Source organism: Camelus ferus, chromosome 17 (genome assembly GCF_009834535.1).
Source record: "Camelus ferus isolate YT-003-E chromosome 17, BCGSAC_Cfer_1.0, whole genome shotgun sequence".
In the NCBI taxonomy this organism is placed as follows: domain Eukaryota; kingdom Metazoa; phylum Chordata; class Mammalia; order Artiodactyla; family Camelidae; genus Camelus; species Camelus ferus.
In genome coordinates this window covers 40,477,196-40,495,863 of record NC_045712.1, presented here as the reverse complement: position 1 = coordinate 40,495,863, position 18,668 = coordinate 40,477,196, and the positions used below count along the sequence as shown (strand labels likewise).

The 18,668-nt window shown below is 48.2% G+C and overlaps 1 protein-coding gene across 1 annotated transcript in view; it reads right to left on the bottom strand.

Annotated features, from left to right (window-relative positions):
• ULK4 (unc-51 like kinase 4) overlaps positions 1–18,668 on the bottom strand; it is a 442,995-nt gene that overhangs the window by 1,072 nt on the left and 423,255 nt on the right. Inside the window, 2 exon segments of the mRNA XM_032459157.1 lie at positions 119–4,695; positions 7,411–7,496. Of these exon segments, the coding sequence (XP_032315048.1) occupies positions 4,632–4,695; positions 7,411–7,496 (150 nt within the window). The 3' untranslated portion in view covers positions 119–4,631.

The following is an 18,668-nucleotide window of genomic DNA, read 5'->3' as shown; positions in this document are numbered from 1 at the left end:
GTCTGACAAACTTAGTTCATCTCTCAGGGCTGAGCCAGCAGACCTGTTAGAACTTGTGTTTTGGTCTTTAAAAGGCATGACAGTGTTTTGTGCTCAGGGAGAGCTGTTTTTGACTTACCGTGTGTCTAAACATACATGCAGTTCCTTTTTGTTGGATGAGGACCTTTTGTGAAAACTTCGTAAGTTCTTCCCCGTGTCTAAAATGTAACTGGGCTCGGAGAGGAGACGTTTGTGTGGCCGGTAAGGGGAATTCTGCTTCCACTGCCTGCCAGACAGAACCAGAGCTGTTAGTAGGTTAGCAGAGAGAAGATCTCTAGTGAGTTCAGCTTTTAACATAACCACAGCAGGGTGTCGTATTTAAAGCACTTTTAAAACCAGAAAACATTTTCAGAGCTTGTCTAAAATCATTGTAATTTTGAAGTTCCATTTAAAAACTTAATATGAAGGTTAATTCAGCAAGGTAGTTCTGCCATGTGCTTAGGAGGACAAAGCCCAAGAATAGCCAAGACACTTGAGAAGAGTCAGATAGGAAGACTCGTTCTACCAGCCCTCAAAGCGCAGCTGTAAAGCTCGAGCTAGTTAACACTTACTGACACATGTGGGCACAAGGACTGACTAAGGTTACTGAGTAAGATGAAGGCAGTAGACACTTCAGAGGTGGCACTGGAGGTCAGTGTGAAAGAGGGACTTTCTAGTAAAAGTGTGCAACAGTTAGGTAGCCATTTGGATAAAATTTAAAATAATGCAGGGGAAAAAAATCCATGATACCAGAATATCACAAATCCACCTCAGAAGTCCACATGTCCAATCACTGCTTTACTCACGAGAGAGCGGCCTCTCTGCAGTAAAAAAGGTACAGGTCCAGCACAGTAGTATGGGACTATCCCAAATATGATGTTGAACAAAAAGCTGGTCACAAATGCATGTCATAGGACTTCACTGATCTTCATTGGTACCAAAAAAGGGCAAACTTCTAAGGAAATCATCTACAAATGGTAGAACTAAAAAGCAAGGAAATCAGATTGCTACAAAAATCAGAATAGTGGTTACCTGGGGACAGAGGTGCACTGGACACTTGATCCCATCGCAGTGACCACCACTGAGCTGAAAAATGAAGCTTTTCCATGGTGGAGGAGACGTCCTAGACGTAAGGCTTTGATCTGGTTATTTCAGTCCTTGACAATGAAAGCTCTTAAGATAAATATGCTCTTTGATTCTTGTTTTGATTAGAGGAATGAAAGCAGAAGACGTGAATTGTGCTGTTCGGTTTATAAAATGCAGAGAGCTGAGTCTCTCCACTGCAGCCGTTTTGTTCCAGTAGGTGAGAATTTAACAGCCTGGCCTGGAGTGGACACATCAAATGGGACTACAACATAAGGCGGGGGGGAGCTGAGAAGGTAGCGCGTCCCCTTTCTTATCCACAGTGTCCTGTTGGTGTCCGCTGCGCCTCCCCACCCCCCTAGTGAGCTGGAAGGAAGCGACAGGCCACCTCTGCCACCTCGGCATCAATTCTCTGAGAAGCCAGAGGCTGGGTTTAAAAGGCCATTCTTCCAGGTCACATCACGACTCCACGTGGCCCTGGTCCTTGTTCATGGCCAGGGCTTCTCAGCCCTTGATGCTTCCCTCCCTCCGCCCCACCAAAGCTTGAGGCTGTTGGGGCCAAGACCTCCTCAAGGCTGGCAAGTCTTGTCCCCACCCCACTCCAGACCCCCCACCCCACGGCCGGGACCAAGTCCCTTCGGGCTTTCGTAGCTTCTTACTTCCCCTTCCCTACCAGTTCCTTCCTGAGGCGCCCACCTCAGCCCCTGCATAGAGCTGTGCACATATCAGGGAGACTGACTCCTGCGTTATCTTTCTGTTGTTGGAGGAGAGAGAAAACAGGGCATCTTGCCTCTTCCCAGTTCCTCTCCCGTTACTCCCCTTAAACAAGGACCAGAGCCCCCACTTTGTGCTGTCCCAGCGGAGACGGCCTGCCCTGCGCTCCCGGGACTGGCCCAAAGGCCTCGTGAGGTAACGGGAAACACGAAGGGCAGACGAGGCAAGCTGAGGACAATCCATTCCGATGCTGGCGTCCTACAGAGCTGCCTCCCTAGCTGCTAGATGACTGAGAGCTCTCAGGACACCTCCCAGGCCAGAGTCATCCCAAGCAGATCCTCACAGAGGGACAGCTCGCTGGGCACCAACTCTTAGGCCGTAAGTTGAGGCAAGGCCTCCAAGCTCTGGGCCTGCTGTGACTGAGGGGGAGAAGGCAGCCTGGTGCAGCCACTGGCCCGGTCCTCCCCACGCAAGGCAGGCTCTTGCTGCCTTCTGTGCCCCTACCTCTGCGACAGCGGTGAAACCATTAGTCCCTGGAGGGGCTCAGCCAGGGGGCTGTAGCCAGTTCACAAACAGCTAAAGCTCGGAGGTGGACAGTGAGGAGGGGGAGGTAGGTGCCTGGGTCTGGGCCTCTTGCCACTGTCAGAATCCTGAGAGCCCTGAGGGGTGGCCAGGGACCAGCTCTTCTCAGAACTGGAGCCTGCCTGGGAAGCCAGATACAAGGGTGTGAGCCTCAGGTCGGGCAGGGAAGGGTCACTGCCCTCAGCCTCTGTCTACTCAGCGATACCATTTGTGTCCCCGACCTCTGAGCTCTTTAGGGCTGGGGCTGCTGCTTCCGTGAGGCACCTTTGTGAGGAGGACGGGAAGGACCCCCGAAAACTCCAGGAGGACGCAGCCTCACACCAGGGTACAGGCTTAGCTTGAGCACCGGCGCCCTGCGCTGAGCACCCTTGGTGGGGCAGTAGCCCTGCTTGGGACCATCCTCTCCTTGCCCCCTGCCTGCTCGGATATGCCCTTCCTCAAAGAGGCAACAACGCTGCAGGACTCAGCCAGGCGTGGTCCACTCAGCACGCTTCTGGAATGTTAAAACTTTCCTGTTTCACCTTAAGCAGCACCGAGACTCCTCCCTGGTCAACTCAAAAGGGCAAAGCAAGAATTCCATTGCTCTGAAGTACCTTCTGGGAGGACTGTAGGCCCAGGATGCTAGGGCGGTTCCCCCAAGGACTGAAAGAAAGGAGAGAACAGGTTTCCTGGGCCCTAACCCTAACCCTAACCCAGGCAAAGCAACTGGAGCTGAAGGCCAGGCCTCCGGCTGCTCCACTGCTGTCGCCCTGTGCAGGAGCGCAGGTACTCCAGCCCGGCTGGGGCCACCTGGGCACACTGCCCAGTGGGACTCGGCATGGGGCCTCCTCACCATGGGCAGTATTTGAGAGCCTGCTCCTGGGTGGCGCTCCCTCTTACGGCCCCAGCTACTCAGCTCAACTCTGGACATCCCACTAGGGGACACAGGCTGTGGAGTCACAGTCCTGAGCTCAACCCAACCGTGGGGCCTTGGGCAAGTGGGCTGGCTCCTCCAAGCCTGTTTTCTCATCTGTGACACATAGCTAAGGAGGTCTGCGCTGTAGGCGGTGGGTTTAAATAAGGTAAGTGGCACACATACCTTTGACGGAGTGGGGCACGGAGCTGCTGTGTTCATTACAAAGCCACACGGAAGCTGGCACACTACCCAGATCACGACGGCACAGTGGGTCTGTCGGTGACAGTGTGAGCAGCTTCCCGAGATGTAGCAGATGGGGCCCCCTGTGCCCAACTGGCTCCCACTGCCGCCTGCCCCGCACTCTGCCTGCGTAGGGGTCGCTGCCTGGGACGGAATCCCGTCCGGTCTGGGGCAGTGTGCGTGAGGGGCACACCCCCCAAGAAGCACAGGGCACTGCAGCTACTGATCCAGTCTAGCCCAGCTCTTGCATCTGCAGTTGAGGAAACTGAGGCCCCAGAGAGCAGTCTGGGCAGTGTTCTCAGTTTGCTCACCACGTTCGAGCTGTCCAGGACCCATGCCTTCCTCAGTACGGCAGTCCCAGCGCCTTCTGCAGTGCCACCAAATATTTTCTTGGCCTTGACTCTTACAGTAGCAGATGCTAAGGGCATGTGTGTGCAAAACAAGCTGGAGAGGTTTCAAGGATAAGGGGGTAACTGGTCGAAGTCGGGGGGATGAGTCTACCTTGATGCCGTCAGCTGGTCTAGACGGGCAGACCTTCAAGGACGTCCGCATTCCTTGAGCGGTCTGCATTCCTTTAGGCAAACTTCTAACTACCTGTGCCTGTTAGTGGAGTCTTACCCAATTCTCCCCAAGATTCTTGGAATCAGTTCTTCCCTGAAATGAAGAAAAGCCAGGCAGGTAAAGGTGGGAGGAAGACAAGAGGCTAAGACTAGCTTCCAAAGGCTTGCTTGGGAGCTGTGGCTGGAGGAGTCCTGCGTATCACGTCTTCTCTGCAGGAGAAAGATGCTTAGAGACACCGGCAGGCTGAGGACTGCGGCTTCTCCCGCACTTTGATCAGCACAGGCAGTGCAGGCTTTAGCAGAGGCCCACACAGAGAGAGAAAGCATTGAGTACAGCTAGCAAACCTGGGGTTCCCAGATGCATCCCACAGGAACCGACAGGGTGCATTCTGAGTGGGTTTTCTAGGGCCCGGAGGGGGTGAGAGCACCTTAGCCAGAGGTTCTGGGTTCAGATGACTTTATTAGATCCAAACAGCTGTCGGTGGTCATGTGGTGAACGTGTATAGCCGAGGGTGGGCTTGTGCCAAGTGCCTTCTTGCCTAGTGTCCAGCTGCTTGGAGGATTTCCAGGGCCAAGGAAGCCACTGCACTGTTGGCTGATGAACTGTGAGAAAACACAAAATAGAAACACGTAGGCAACTCCAGGGTAAAATGCCCCATTTTCCAAAGAGACTGGCCTCTTCTGTGCCCCAGTATCTGATGGAACAGATGCTTCCCAGAGCTGCCCTGGGCATCCTTTTGAGAAGCAGAAACAGGAGTCTCAGGCTCTGCCCACAGTCCTAATGGGGCTCAGAACGGGCTCTTCCAGACCCCACAAGCTCCGCTCAAGCTCTTGGCCCTGCCACCACTCGACGTCTGGCCCACCTGGGCCAGATGCACCGAGGCTGTGCTGTGAGGGCGTCAGGCAGACAGCACTCAGAGCCTGCAGGCCCTGCCCAGCGCCTGTCTGCAGCTGACCTGTGCCAACCAGCAAAGGTCCCAGCCACGGACTTTCCTGCTCCATGTTACCCCTTCCTGATGAATCAACCAGGGGGGCTTTGGGTTTCTTATTCTCTTAGGTGTGGATGTGCAGTTAAGAGCTTCAAATGGAAATGCTGTTACTGGAGCAAATTGTTTGAGACACACTTAAACCTGTGCCTTAACAACTGTTACCAAAGGGAAGAGTGGCACATAGCAGTGTGCCTTGAAGTGTAAAATTAGCTGGTGGCACACTCGACTCCAAATAGAGCTGTCACCAAATAACTGGGGGTCAGGGGACTGCAAACAGAGGAGGGTGTCAAGAACGGGGCTGCAGTCAGAGGCGGTGCTGCACATCCCTGCTTCGCACATCGAAGGCCGAGGGATGTGGGATTGCATTTGAACTCAGCCTGCTCCCTGCTGGGGCCAGGTTAGCCTGGTGGGGCCACCCCACCTTCCAGAGCAGCCCTGGGGACCCAGCGACCTGCAAGGAGGGCACACCAATCTGGCAAGTCCCCGTTGCAACCCAGAATGCTGCCATCCACTCTTGGTCGACATACAAAAACCCTTTCCTGGTTGGGCCACTGAACGAAGCCCAGATGAGATAGCTTCTGAGCAGCAACCTGCTGTCAGTGCAAGATCTGCCTGGTGTAGGTAGATGTGTACGTGGCTGGGGTGTGATGTATGGGGACAGGAGAGGCCACCAGCTTCAGGAAGCCCTGTTTTGACATATCTGGTCCACATTTGGGTCCAGCTCTCCCAGATCCATGCGCCATGAGAATGTGCTGGCTTTGGCCTTGCCAGGGGAGGAGGCCTATAGAGGCAGACCCTGGAGAGGAAGGGTCCTACCCACTCCACTCCTCCCAGTGGCTCTCCCATCCCTTCCCAGCACGAATCTGCTCAGAGGGGCTTCATCTCAGCTGTTTGCACAAGGCCAAACAGAGCTGGCCCCCGGGGGTGGGTGTCACCTGCTCCTCACAAACTAGTCTGGCACAGGCCTACAGCCCAGCCCAGGGGCCACTGTCCACACCTTATGCCCCAGGGGCCACCGGGGTGAGGAAGGGTCCCTCCCATCGAAGCCCGTCCTTCCCCTCACCTCACAGTAGCCACAGGTCACAGCCTACTTCTTTGGCTTGAGCAAAAGCAGATCGCGGGTTGGGGAGGCTGTCCCCCTCCCCCACCCAATCCAGGCAAAAGGCTGGCCGGAGCTGAGCCTTCTCCACAGACTCACCTCAACCACCTGTTTTCCTTCCATTAATACGAAACCCAAAATGCTAGGAAGCAGGTTTCGTAGAACCCTGTGGTTCTGAAAACAGATGCTACCGGGCAGCATTCCTTGCCCTGCACGCCCAGTGAAGGCTGGGCAGGTCCTCCTCCCCAGGGCGGGGAGAGCAGCTGGGGCTCGGGACTGTGGCCACCACCTCCTCCTGCCGCCCCGCTCAGCTCTGGGGAGGAGGCACCCTCTGGGTCTCCATCAAGCCTCCGCCACCTGCCAGGCTCTGGCCCTGTCCCGTGCAGCGAGTCATTCTACAGCACCAGGTGACTGAAGGGTGGACACCTGGGGCAGTTTTTCTTCGGTCACTTGGCAATAACATTTTAAATAAAGACTCATCAGCCCTACCTCCACCCCCTGCCCACCTCGCCAGTTCAGGGAGTCGGGGGTGGGAGGGCGTGTGGTCGTGGGAGGGACCCTCCCAGCGGCTCTCAGCACACCGGCATCAGCATCACCGTGGGGCTGACACGCCCACTCCTCCCTTCACAGTACACAGCCCGCTCCTGGGTGACAGGGCTGTCCTTGTCACCTCACTTCTAGGATGTTCTAGATGTACTGACTGCAGGCTGAGGACTGAGAGGCCGACCTAACCTCTCATAGTCAGCTTCTCAGTGTCACACAGTCTATTGTGTAGATTCAAGTTTTCTGGGGCTTAGAGTGGGCTGAGCTGTTCTGACCCCAGGCCTCCAGACCCTCAGCAAGGTGGTGACAATGGTGCCTCCGGCCCGGGTTGCTGATGGGGACACCTGTACACAGGAGGGGTACTGCTTTTCTTGACGTTCATCCCATCTCCCACCTGGTGTCTCCTCCTACCTGGTCACAGTGCACTCCTGTCCCCATCCCTACGCCCTATGGCTGGGAATGCTGCCTCCCCTGCAGGGCTAGGATAATCTGCTTTTCTCGCTCCCATGACCCCTAACCTGCACGGGGGGGGGGGGGGTGTCCCGGGAGGGAGGGGCAGGCTGGGAGGGGTCTCCGTGGGCCATGACAGGATGGAAGGTGGTGGACCCTGGTGTGTAGCGGAAATGGGGGGGAGAGTCTGCTAAGTGCACCCTGTACCGCTCCCCCGGCCCTCTGGGGCCTACTCACCCGCCGGCCGGGGCCAGCCTCTCCAGAGCCTGCAGGAGGCTGCCCGCATTCTTGAGGCTCTCCAGGTGCTTCTCGTTGGAGGTGACCTGCAAGGGAGGGAAAAGAAAGTGGTCGGCTGGCCCATCCCTGACTCAGGATCCACTGGACAGACATCCTGAGTCTCAGGCCACCTGTGTTACTGGACACCGAGTCCTGAGCCTCATGGAGACAGGCAGACATTGGTGACCCCGGGGGTGGGCAGCAGGGAGTCTGCTGCAGCTGGAGGCGTGCCAGGTCAGGATGGGGTACCTCCTGTCGGTCCCTCAGGAGGGGTTGTGTTTTGGAAGCCTGAACATTCCTGTTAAAGCAAATCATAGGGGAACAACCTTTCCAGTTGTGAGTTCTGGGACCCAGGGGGCCCTTGTGTCCCAAGCCCCACAGCACCTCTCATCTGGGTTCCTGGTAATCTTGGGAGTCTGGGAGAAGGAAGAGGCACTAACAACCAAAGCGAGGCACAGCCCCTGCCCAGGGACCCCCCAGAAGTATATCCTTGCTAACTGCTACAGTTCTGGGGGAAACAGAGGAAAGAACACTTGGGCATCCTTGACTCTGTGGCACCATATGCAGAATCATAAACTCTGGGGCTGGAAGGGACTCAGGTGCTGGCCCAGTGCAGGCTTCCAGAGACCTCCGAACTCAGCGCCCCCATAAAACAAGTCCATGTCCTGTGAGGCACAGAAGAGAAGGCTTTAGAAATGAACCTTAACTCAAGAATTAGACTTGCTTCTCTTAATTCACCATTCATTTCCTATTTTTATCTTGGACTGTTATTTTAAAAAAGTAGTTTTTAATAAACATTCACATGGCTCTGTACATTTTCTCACTTTTCGGTAGCCTCACCTCGCAAGGTAAGCATGTAGCGTGTTTTAGAGATGAGGTGGCCAGGGCTCAGTGAGATCGAGGGGCCACTACAGCAGTGCACAGGGAGCCTGACCCTACCCCCACATCAAACTGGGGCCAGACTGGCCTCAGCCACCTCCACCTGATCACAGCAACAGGGCTGGATGAGCATCTCCCTAGTACTCAAGAAGAGGCTGAGCATTTCTTAACCAGTCACTCACGGAGACAGGAAGGTCACAGGCATAATCAGACCTTCATTACCCCTGGACTCTGAATTACATGTGAGCGAATCGGCACCTCCACTGAGATCCTCTCCCACCCACTGAGTGTGCCAGAGACCAGCCGCCAACTCAAATGCATCAGGTGGAATTTCTGCAAAGTTTGCATCTTAAAAGAGCAGCAGGTAGACTTAGTCTGAAGTTATACCCAACCTGCTGAGTTCAATAGGCTGTTGTCTGAAAACGTCAGCTCTAGTTCAGTTGTCTGAAGCAAGCACAGACACACTGAAAGGGTCTTCAGTGAGGATTCCCATCTAATTTTTCTCAAAACTCTGCCTCCTACAGCTCAGTTGAGCTACATCCGGATTTGCCGCCCTGACCAGCCCCACCACGGGCCTGTGTGTAAGAGGCTGTGCTCCAAGGAAGCCACCCCACAAGCTGCAAAGAAATAACAAAACTACATTCCCTCACATGCTGGCTGGAAGGTGCAAATAGAAAAATACAGTGAAGATTATGCGATCAAAGAGACCAAAATAGCATGTGCAGCTGACATACACGAGAGCATAAACACAGTCCAAAGAATTAATTGAAAACTGTGCTATCTGGCCACTTAATTGAACTCTTGTTAACAACATCAACTGCTGTTCTGTCTATAAAGATGAGTTAATAAAAACATTAAAATTTTAAGTAATATCAATCAGAGGTTCTAGTTCTAGGGAAGACAGAGAAAATACATGCTATTCTTTTCTCTCCACGAAAAACCTGAACAGAACGCACAGCACAGCTAGTTGCAAACACTAAAAGTAAACAGCAATGGCAGACTGGGGAAGGATGCTGAAACCAAAGCCCCATCACTCCTTTCCTTCCAACAAAGCCCCTCCTGAACTCAACAAATTCAAACCCCAGAAGTGAGCACTCTGGTGCAGAAGAGAGAGCACCAGCAGAAGCCAGGCTTGAGGAATGGGAAAGGAAACTCCCAAAGCTTAGAGAGAGCAGCTAAAGCCCCCTTTCCTTTTCCACTTTTGCCCCAGGCCCCATGGCAGTTGTGTGGTGGCAGTGATGGCAGTTCAGTAGCAGCAACAGCCAGGAGCAGGAGCCATCCACCAAAACTCTTCTCTCTCTCTGCCTGTTCTCGGCCCCAGACATGACAACTGTGGAAGTGAGCGGTCTGGCCAGACAGAAAATGGGAGACCCAGGGAACCAGAAAGTATCAGGGAGCTAACGGGAGAGCTCAAGAAAGCAACCTCATGAAATTTTTTTTGAACTCCTAGGCTCACCCTAGACCTGTGTACGCATGGAACAAATCCAAGTGGCACACCAAAACCTCAAAGAACTGAGCTAACGAACCTCTGCCCAGATCCCAGGCTGACCTCTGGAGATGGACACACAAGACAGATCCTAACATTGAAATTACAATTCCAACCTCCTGCCTGAACTTAACCAACATAATTGCTTGCTGAAGCAAAAGCATTAACATTCTCTGCAGGATTTCAAGAAGACACAGTGTCTCAGTGTCATATTTTAAATAGCCAGAATAAAATCCGAAACTGCCTGGCATGCAAACAACCACAAAAATCTTAATTCACATGAGAAAAGGCAATCAACAAAAGACAATAAAAAAAAGATGACACATGTTGAAATTATCTGACAAAGACTTTAAAGTGCTATAAAAATGCTCAAACAAGCAATCACTAACACTCTTGAATGAAGTATGAAAACAGAGTAGACTGTAAAAACATAGAAGATATAAATGAGAACCAAATGGAAACTTTAGAACTAAAAATATAACCAAAAAAACTTTTAAACCACTCTGAATGGACTCTCTAGCAGAATGGAAAGAGGCAGTGAACTTCAAAATGGAACAGTAGAAATGGCCCAACCTGAGCAACAGGAGGAAAAAAGGTTGAAAACACAAAAAGACAGAGCCTCAGGGACCTATGAGACAACAAAAGTCACTGGCATTCTACAATGAGAAGTCAGAGCATGAAAAGGTATTTGAAGAAATCATAGCTAAAACTATTTCAACTGTGATGAAATTCATACACCTATAGATTCAAGAAGCTGAGAAAAATATCAAACAAGATCAACCCAAAGAATCCACTCTGAAACACATCATAATCAAACTTGCTAAAGACAAAGAATCTTGAATGCACAGGAAAAAAAAAAAATAATGCATTACTTATAGGGAAACAGTATTTGAATTACTGTGGATTTTTCATCACACTGAGGTGAGAAGAGAGTAACACATTTTTAGAGTGCTAAAAGAAAAGAGTATTATACTAGAATTCCTTATCTAGCAAAAGCATCATTCAGGAATTAAAGTAAAATAAAGACATTCTCAGATGAGAACAACTACTAGAAGCAGAACTGCTCTAAAAGAATTGCCAAAGGAAGCTCTTCACAGACAGGAGAAATACAAGGAAACTTAGAACATTAGGAATAAAGGAAGAACAGCACAGAAATGGTAACTGTCTGGGTAAACATAACACAATATTCTTTTTCTTTAAAATACATTTGATAGCAGAAAAGCAAAATACATAATATTATCTGATGGGGTTTTCATTATATTAGAAAATTAGAACATAATGGGGATGGTAGAGGAATCTACAAGGTAGTATATTACAATTGAAGCGGTAAAGTTTTGATTATAAGTTGACTGTGAAAAGTATTTTATAATCCCAATAGTAACACTTAAAAGGCTTATACAAAAACACAGTAAAAACTACAATAGATAAAATTTAATACTGAAAAATGGTAAATAGCATAAAGAAGGCAGGAAAGAAAAAAGCAAGAAAATAAAAACAGTATGGATAAACAAACATAAATGAAAAGGTTAACTATATCCTAACATAAAGAATTATGCTAAATGTAAATGATCTAAATACAGCAAATAAAAGAGATCTTTCTAAACAAAAAAATAACTATATTGTGTACAAATATAGTGACATAGATTGGTTAAAAGTAAAAGAGAAAAAATATACCACACAAATATGAGTCTAGAAAGCTAGAATGACTCTACTGATATCAAAGATGACTTCAAAACAAAATTACCAGGGATAAATAAAGACATAACATTTTGATAAAAGAGTCTGCCATCAAGAAGCTATAAATAAATGTGTATGCATCTAGCAACAGAAATCCAAAATACAGAAAGCAAAACTGATACAACTGAAAGGAAGAACAGACAAATCCACAGTTGCAGTTGAAGACTTCAAAACTACTCCCACAGTAACGTACAGAGCGAGGAGACCAAGCACCAGCAGGGATACAAAAGAGCTGACCAGCACCACCATCCAGCTGGATCTCACTGCTATCTGTAAAGCAGGAAGCCCATCATCAACAGAATATATATTTTCCTCAAGAATCCAGGAACGTTCATTCACCAATGTATGTAATATTCTGGATAATAAAACAAATTTTAATTAAAAGAATTGAAACCATATAGATTATATTGCCTGCTCATAATGGAATTAAACCAGAAATCAATCACAAAGATAACAAAACTATCTTCCATCACTGGCACATTAAACAGCACACACTTAAATAAATCCAAAGATCAAAGAAGACATCCCAAGGAGAATTAAAAAAAAGTTTCTGAACTGAATGAAAATGACTATACATAAATCAAAAATCTGTAGGGTGCAGTTAAAACAGTGTTTAGAGAGAAATTTATAGTACTAAATACTTATATTAAAGAAGAAAGGTCTCAAGTGAATAATCCAAGCTTTCATGTTAAGGAAGGAGAAAAAGAGCAAAGCAAACAAAACCCAAAGAAGGATGGAAACGAGCAGAAATCAAGAGTAATATGGTAAATGAAGGCCCAAATATATCAGTATCTACATCAAATGTAAATTTACTAAATACTAAAAAGACTAAAATTTTTAGACTGGATATAAAAGTAAAACACAACTATATGATGCTTACAAGAAACGTATCTTAAATATAAGGGCACAAAACAACTGAGGGTAAAAGGATGAAAAACGGTAATCAAAGAAAGCTGGTGTAGCTAATATCAAAGTCAACTTTGAGTCAATAATTATAACTAGATATAACTACATCTGAAAATAAAGAGACGTTTCATATTTACTGAAAGATCAATTGACCAGGAAGAGATACCAAAGCAAAATTCTAAATACACCTAGTAACAGCCTCAAAATATGTTAAAAAAAAAAAAAACAAAAACCCACAGAACCAAAGCGAGAATTAGAGAATCCATAATTATGAGATACTTTTCAACCTCTCCCTGTAACATGCATACAGAAATCAGAAGGGACATAGATGTTTTAAACAACAAGATTAACAAACCTAACCGAATCGACATATATAGAAAATTTCATCTCACAACTGCAGAATATGTTCTTTTCAAGTGTACAAGCAAAGTTTTCAAAATATACCATATGCTTGGGTCATAAAGCAAGTTCTGACAAATTTCAGATGTATAAATCTAATAAAATATGTCAGGATCTATATGCTAAAAACTACAAAATGCTGATAAAATTATTTTTAAAACTAAAGTAGATATGCTATGTTCATGAATTGGAAGACTCAATATAATAAAGATAATCATTTTCCCAAAATATAGATTTAATGCAATTCCTATCAAAATCCCAGCAGGATATTTTTGCAGATATAGAATAGCTGATTCTAAAATTTGTATGGAAGGACAAAGGAACAGAAGAATAGCTAGACAATTCTGAAAAAGCAAAATAAAGTTGGAAGAACCACATAACCTAATTTTAAGATTTATTACATAGCTACAGCAATCACGACAGTGTGGTACTGGCCCAGGGACAGACACACAGATCAACAGAATGGAACTTAGAGCCCAAAAGCAGCCCAGCCAATTGCACTCTTAGGCATTTACCCAAGAGAACTGAAAGCATATGTCCACACAAAAACCTGTGTGCAGAAGTCTATAGCAGCTTTATTCAAAATCACCAAAAAGCAAAAGGAGCCGAGATGTCCTTCAACAGGGAAATGGAAAAACAATCAGGAAAGCCTTCCTGCATTATTGGCACATAGGTCTGATTTGATTTTTAGAATGAGGTATCAGTAAAGATCAGTCTGGATAGCTTTTGAAAGATAAGACTTTAAATTTGCCTTGCTAAATTATTCTGTCCTATGACCACGTTTCTGCAATTAGTCAAGCTCTTAATACCAGGACTTTCAGTGGCTCTGATACGATCCTTAGGAATGAGTTACTCCTTTCTCCCAGAGTCTGGTCTCCTCTTAGGCCACTGAAGGTCCTAAATTATGGTATTTACCAAGCTTCTTTTAGAAACACTCCACTGTATCTACCAGACAATGTAGAATTTAACCTTCTGTTTTCTCGGTTCTTAACAGAAGTCATCCCACCTACTTTCTCTTTTGAGCTACTTAAGCAGAGAATGTTCTAGGCACACTGAGATCCACAGAAAAACCTCCTTACCATTCTGAATGAGGTAGGAGTAAAAGTGACACTTGTCCACTGAGATAGTGAGTTCACGTCGGAGAATTTCTCATGGCTCTGATTATAGGAGCCAAGAGCGAGCCCTGCAGTGACTCTTCAAGATAATAAATAATGCAAGAGGACCCTGGCAAAGAGCATAAACACAATACCTTCTTCCTGTAGTTAATATTTTCATCAGAAGTCAGTTAATTCCCACTAGCCAAGGCAAGCGAACTCAGCTTTATTTTGCAATAGTGTTCTACAGCAGAGGTTCCTGGATCTCTAAGAGTCCTGAGTGGATTTCATTCTGCAAAACGTCAAACAGGATGTCTCCATTTCCTGCAGATAAAGTCATGCCTGCCTCAATCTCTGGTGTATGATGAAAATCTATCAACAGAATATAAAGGGCTAGTCATCCTCCCCTGCAGCTATGACATCTGATTGGAAGCTGTACGGCTAAAATCAATCAAAATGGAAACGTGAATTATACTAAATACACGCAGTTTGCCTGGCAGACGGAATCATTCAAAACATGGAGATCGCTAAGGCAAAGATCATAAAAAGGCTGGGAATTTGGGCTGAGAATTAAGATCAACTTGGAAAGACAACTCCTCCACATCTGTTTAATGGAGGATATATAGAAAAGCAGATGATGTACTTTGGGTAAATATGCTATTTTATTCAACCTTCTGCTACGGTCACTTGGACATGGGGTTGTGTCCGTGAGCATTCAGGAATCACACGGTGGAACCAGAACACACAAAGGAGAGGCTGGTGTCCTGCAGAGCCCTCCCTCACATTCCCCACCAGGCTCACGAATCGTAAGGCAATGTCTTTTTTTTTTTTTTTTTAAACACACATCCCCCTACAGGACAGAGTCCAGGTTGTCTCCTTTCTGGGTGTCAGCTTCCCAAATGCAAACTAACAAAAGAAGCCGTCTTCTGCCCCTGGTTAACGGCAGGACCGTGAAGCCGGCTGGCCTTCTCAGTGGGCGTGGAGGGGGAAACTGTGGGAAGAGAGAGGACAGTGACTCGCCCATGGCAGAGTGGCCACCGGGGGACCAAGCCAGGCCTTGGGCCAACATACCTCCGCTCTTTAAAAATGTGTAAGTCAGAATGTACTTTCATTTGCAAATGTTAGCCACTACACCTAAAAATAGATTAAAAAAAAAAAGTTTCTTCTGTATAGCACAGGGAACTATATTCAATATCTTGTAATAACCTTTGATGAAAAAGAATATGAAAATGAATCTATGTATGTATATGCATGACTGGGACATCGTGCTGTACACCAGAAATTAACACATTGTAATTGACTGTACCTCAATTTAAAAAAAATTTTTAATAAAATAAAATTAAAAATAAAATGATCAAAAAGTCAAAAGAAAAAAAGGAATGTACTTTCACTGGCATCATCAAGATACATCATGAACTTATGCTCATAACTGTGATTCAGAGCATCGTCCTCCTGAAGCTCATAAAATGCCCCGGCGCCAGCTTCTCTTCTTCGAAATGGTTCTCAGTTCGGAGATGGGTGGCAGTGAGTGACGCAGGCCTGGGCAGGCCCTGGGCCTTTGTTATGTGTGTGTAATAATAGGTGTCTCTCTTCCCTGATCCTGAATGTGTGTGGCAAAACGAAGCCAAGGTAACCTGAGTTTTACAACCATGAGTTCCTCTAGGACAGGCCCAGGCAACACGGACTGACGGGAAACACCCAGGAGATGGGGCTGACAACGGTGAGCGCAGCCCAGGTGCTGCCTTGATAAAGACACACGCTTCACATGCGGGAGGATTATTTTAATTCTGCGGCCTTCAGATCTCACAAATACAAGTAAAAACAAGCAGGTAACTATGACAACTCCACTTCAGAGAGTTTACATTTCAAAAATAAACCTCTCCACTGAGCCCCTCTATTTTGTTCTCTTAACATATGCTTGTCTTCTCTTCAGTTAAGGTTTTTATGTTACTTCAAAGCCGTTTCTACCAATTGCATATCGAAACACGCTATCTCCTTGCGGTCAAATGCTGGGATGGAATCTGGGGAGGAACCTATAGCTGGCATGATGGAACCTGGCGGTCTCTCCCTGCGTGCCACCTGGTGTGACGGTGCTCATTCTGGGTCTCTCCAGAGACTTCTCGAACTGCCATTCACATTCACATTTCAAGCAAGACTAGATGAACACGAGCTGCTCTGCCTCCAGGCCCACAGGTGCATCGAATCTCCCGCAAGATGCTGAGTGCATCTAGGGTGGAAGGATTACTCTTCACACGAGCCCTTCGGTGGCCTCATGGCATCTGTGCCTTCCCTGGAGTCCACTTAGAAACATTATGCTCCTCAACAAAAGCAAGTGAGGCCCCTTCTGACCAGGGCTAGTAATCACGGGGATGAGCTGAAGGAAAGCTAGAGGCACCCCTCAGGATGCCGGTCAACAGATATGCTCATCACCAAGGATGAGGGGGTCCTGTTGGAACCTACAAGGGGGCATCTCGAGGGTAGAGGTGGGGTCTTGTGGATAAGGCAGGCCCAGTTCCCAAGCACTGCTCACTTGGATTTGGCCCAGACCCTGCTGAACTCAGGTTCTCTGCAGGGGAATGGAGACGTTACACTAAACCTGGATGTTATCGGGACAGAAGAAGCACCGTCTCTGCATCCAGGTGGATGGCTTTGGAGGCATCCTTCCACGCCCTGCATGACGCACAGTGTAGCTTTAACTCACTGGGAGACCCCAGCAGCATGGAAGCCCGGGGAAATGGTGGCATCCAGATACAGGGGTTCCTCAAGTTGAAGGAGGCTGGGGCAGAAGAAGAAAAGAGCTGACTTCCTCATGTCCAAGAGCACCAAGAGTTTCCATGCTGAGCACCTAAGAACTGGGGGAGGGAGAGTGCACAGGGCATTCACCAGTGTGCACAGGCAGAGCTAACAAAACCCTGGTTTCCTGTAAAAACTGCTCTAAATCCACCTTTGTCTGTAAGACTCATTGAGTCAAAAAGCCTTAGAGTAAACAGAGCTTGGAATTTGCATCAAGAAAGGGAACTAACGTTTCTGAGCGCCAATCCTGCGCAGGAATAGAATAAAGTGCTTTCAAATATATTAATTGCTTTCTGACAAGCTGGAAAGAGACATATTCCGAGGATCATTTTATAAGACAGGAAAGAGCTAGCAGGGCCTGGGTGACTGGCTCAAGGTCACCTGGCCAGCAGGCAGTGGCACCGAGCTATGTCCCAGTCTCCCCAACTTCAAGATCCATGCCCTTCCCGAGAGTCCACTCCAATCTCACATCTGCCAAGCACCCTGCTCAGCTGCTGGCCAACTGGCTGATTAATAACAATCAACGGCCGACGGACCGATGACACGGTGTTTCGCTTCCAGCTCCACCACCCACCGCCCTGTGCCGTGCCCCTCACCCGGGGAGCTCGCCCGGCGCCCTCTGCTCCCTGCCCCGGCTGCCACTGCTGACGCTCATCCTTGCTGGCGGAAGCGGGGACCACAGACTCACTCTCCTGGACAGAACAGGCGGTCCAGATCTTGACCACGGGAGTCTGTGGCACGTGTGAACTGTCTAGTAAACGCTCCCTGATGTGGAGACCACCCCTCATTTGATAACTGCTCTCAGTGCCCGGCTACCAGAAAGCTTTTCTGCATCTCTCCTCACCCGCTCAGGTGGAGGTCGGTCCCTGCTGGGGATGGGAGGTGAACTAACCGTTTGTGGACTGTTATCTCCTGTTCTCGTCACAATGACCCTGTGAGGAAGGTCTTGCCTGACTCCACGTTGGAGATGGGGTGAGGCTGCTGGTAAACAGTGGAGCTGGCATGGAGACCCAGATCTGGCCGACTCTCCCCACTGTGCCCCGCCCCAGTCACCCTGCTGCCCTGTGCCTCCCCGGAGAAGGCTCTGGCTGCAGGAGCACCCAGCACAGAGACGGAGCCAGTGTCCGCCCCGGGAAGGCGGGAGCCGACGCCTTCCATGAGTAATGAGCAGGCTGCCAATATGGCGAGGGGGAAGCCAGCCCCAGCTTCCAGGAGCCTAGGTCCCTGAAGGAATGGCTTGGCCAACAGTCTTTAAGACCGCAGCCTCTGGAGCAGGGCCCAAGTCAGAAGGAGAGCTCTCTTCTCTCAACTGACATGTCAGGTTTGGAGAAGCAGCAAGCAAAGGAGGCTGGATAGTAGGCAAATATGTGAGTGATTGGATGGTAGGAGCAAGCTGACTGTAGTGAGAACACAGCAGTGGGGAAGGATTTTTTTCTTTCTGGTGACCTTTTTTCCCCCCTCCTGGGGTCTGTGCACTCCCCAACCTGGCCTGACAGCTCCATCCTCCTCTCCTGCCCAAACTCCTGTCTCTACCTGGGAAACCTGCTCAATCCGGAGGCTGTGGAAATGCCATGCAGAAGATTAGAAAAGTTTTTCTTTTTTACCCCATAAGACATGACTATTTTTGAGAAGAAAATTATCCATATCTACCCTCTTCCTTTCAGGTCAGCCAATCCTCCCCGCTCTCGTTGGGGCAGTAGAAACACCCTCATTGCTTAGAAACTGTTCATAATTACATCAGTTTCTGGCCATTAAATCCAGTAAATTTAAAATGTTGAATATAATATAGCTGGTTTGGGAAATCTTTTAGAAATCTGATCCAACTAACTAACTGCAACAGCCAGGTCCCAAATAAGTGAGGAAAAAGCAGTTTTAATTGGGAAAGAAATATGACTGTGGACCTCTTGTGGAGCTAAGAGTAAACT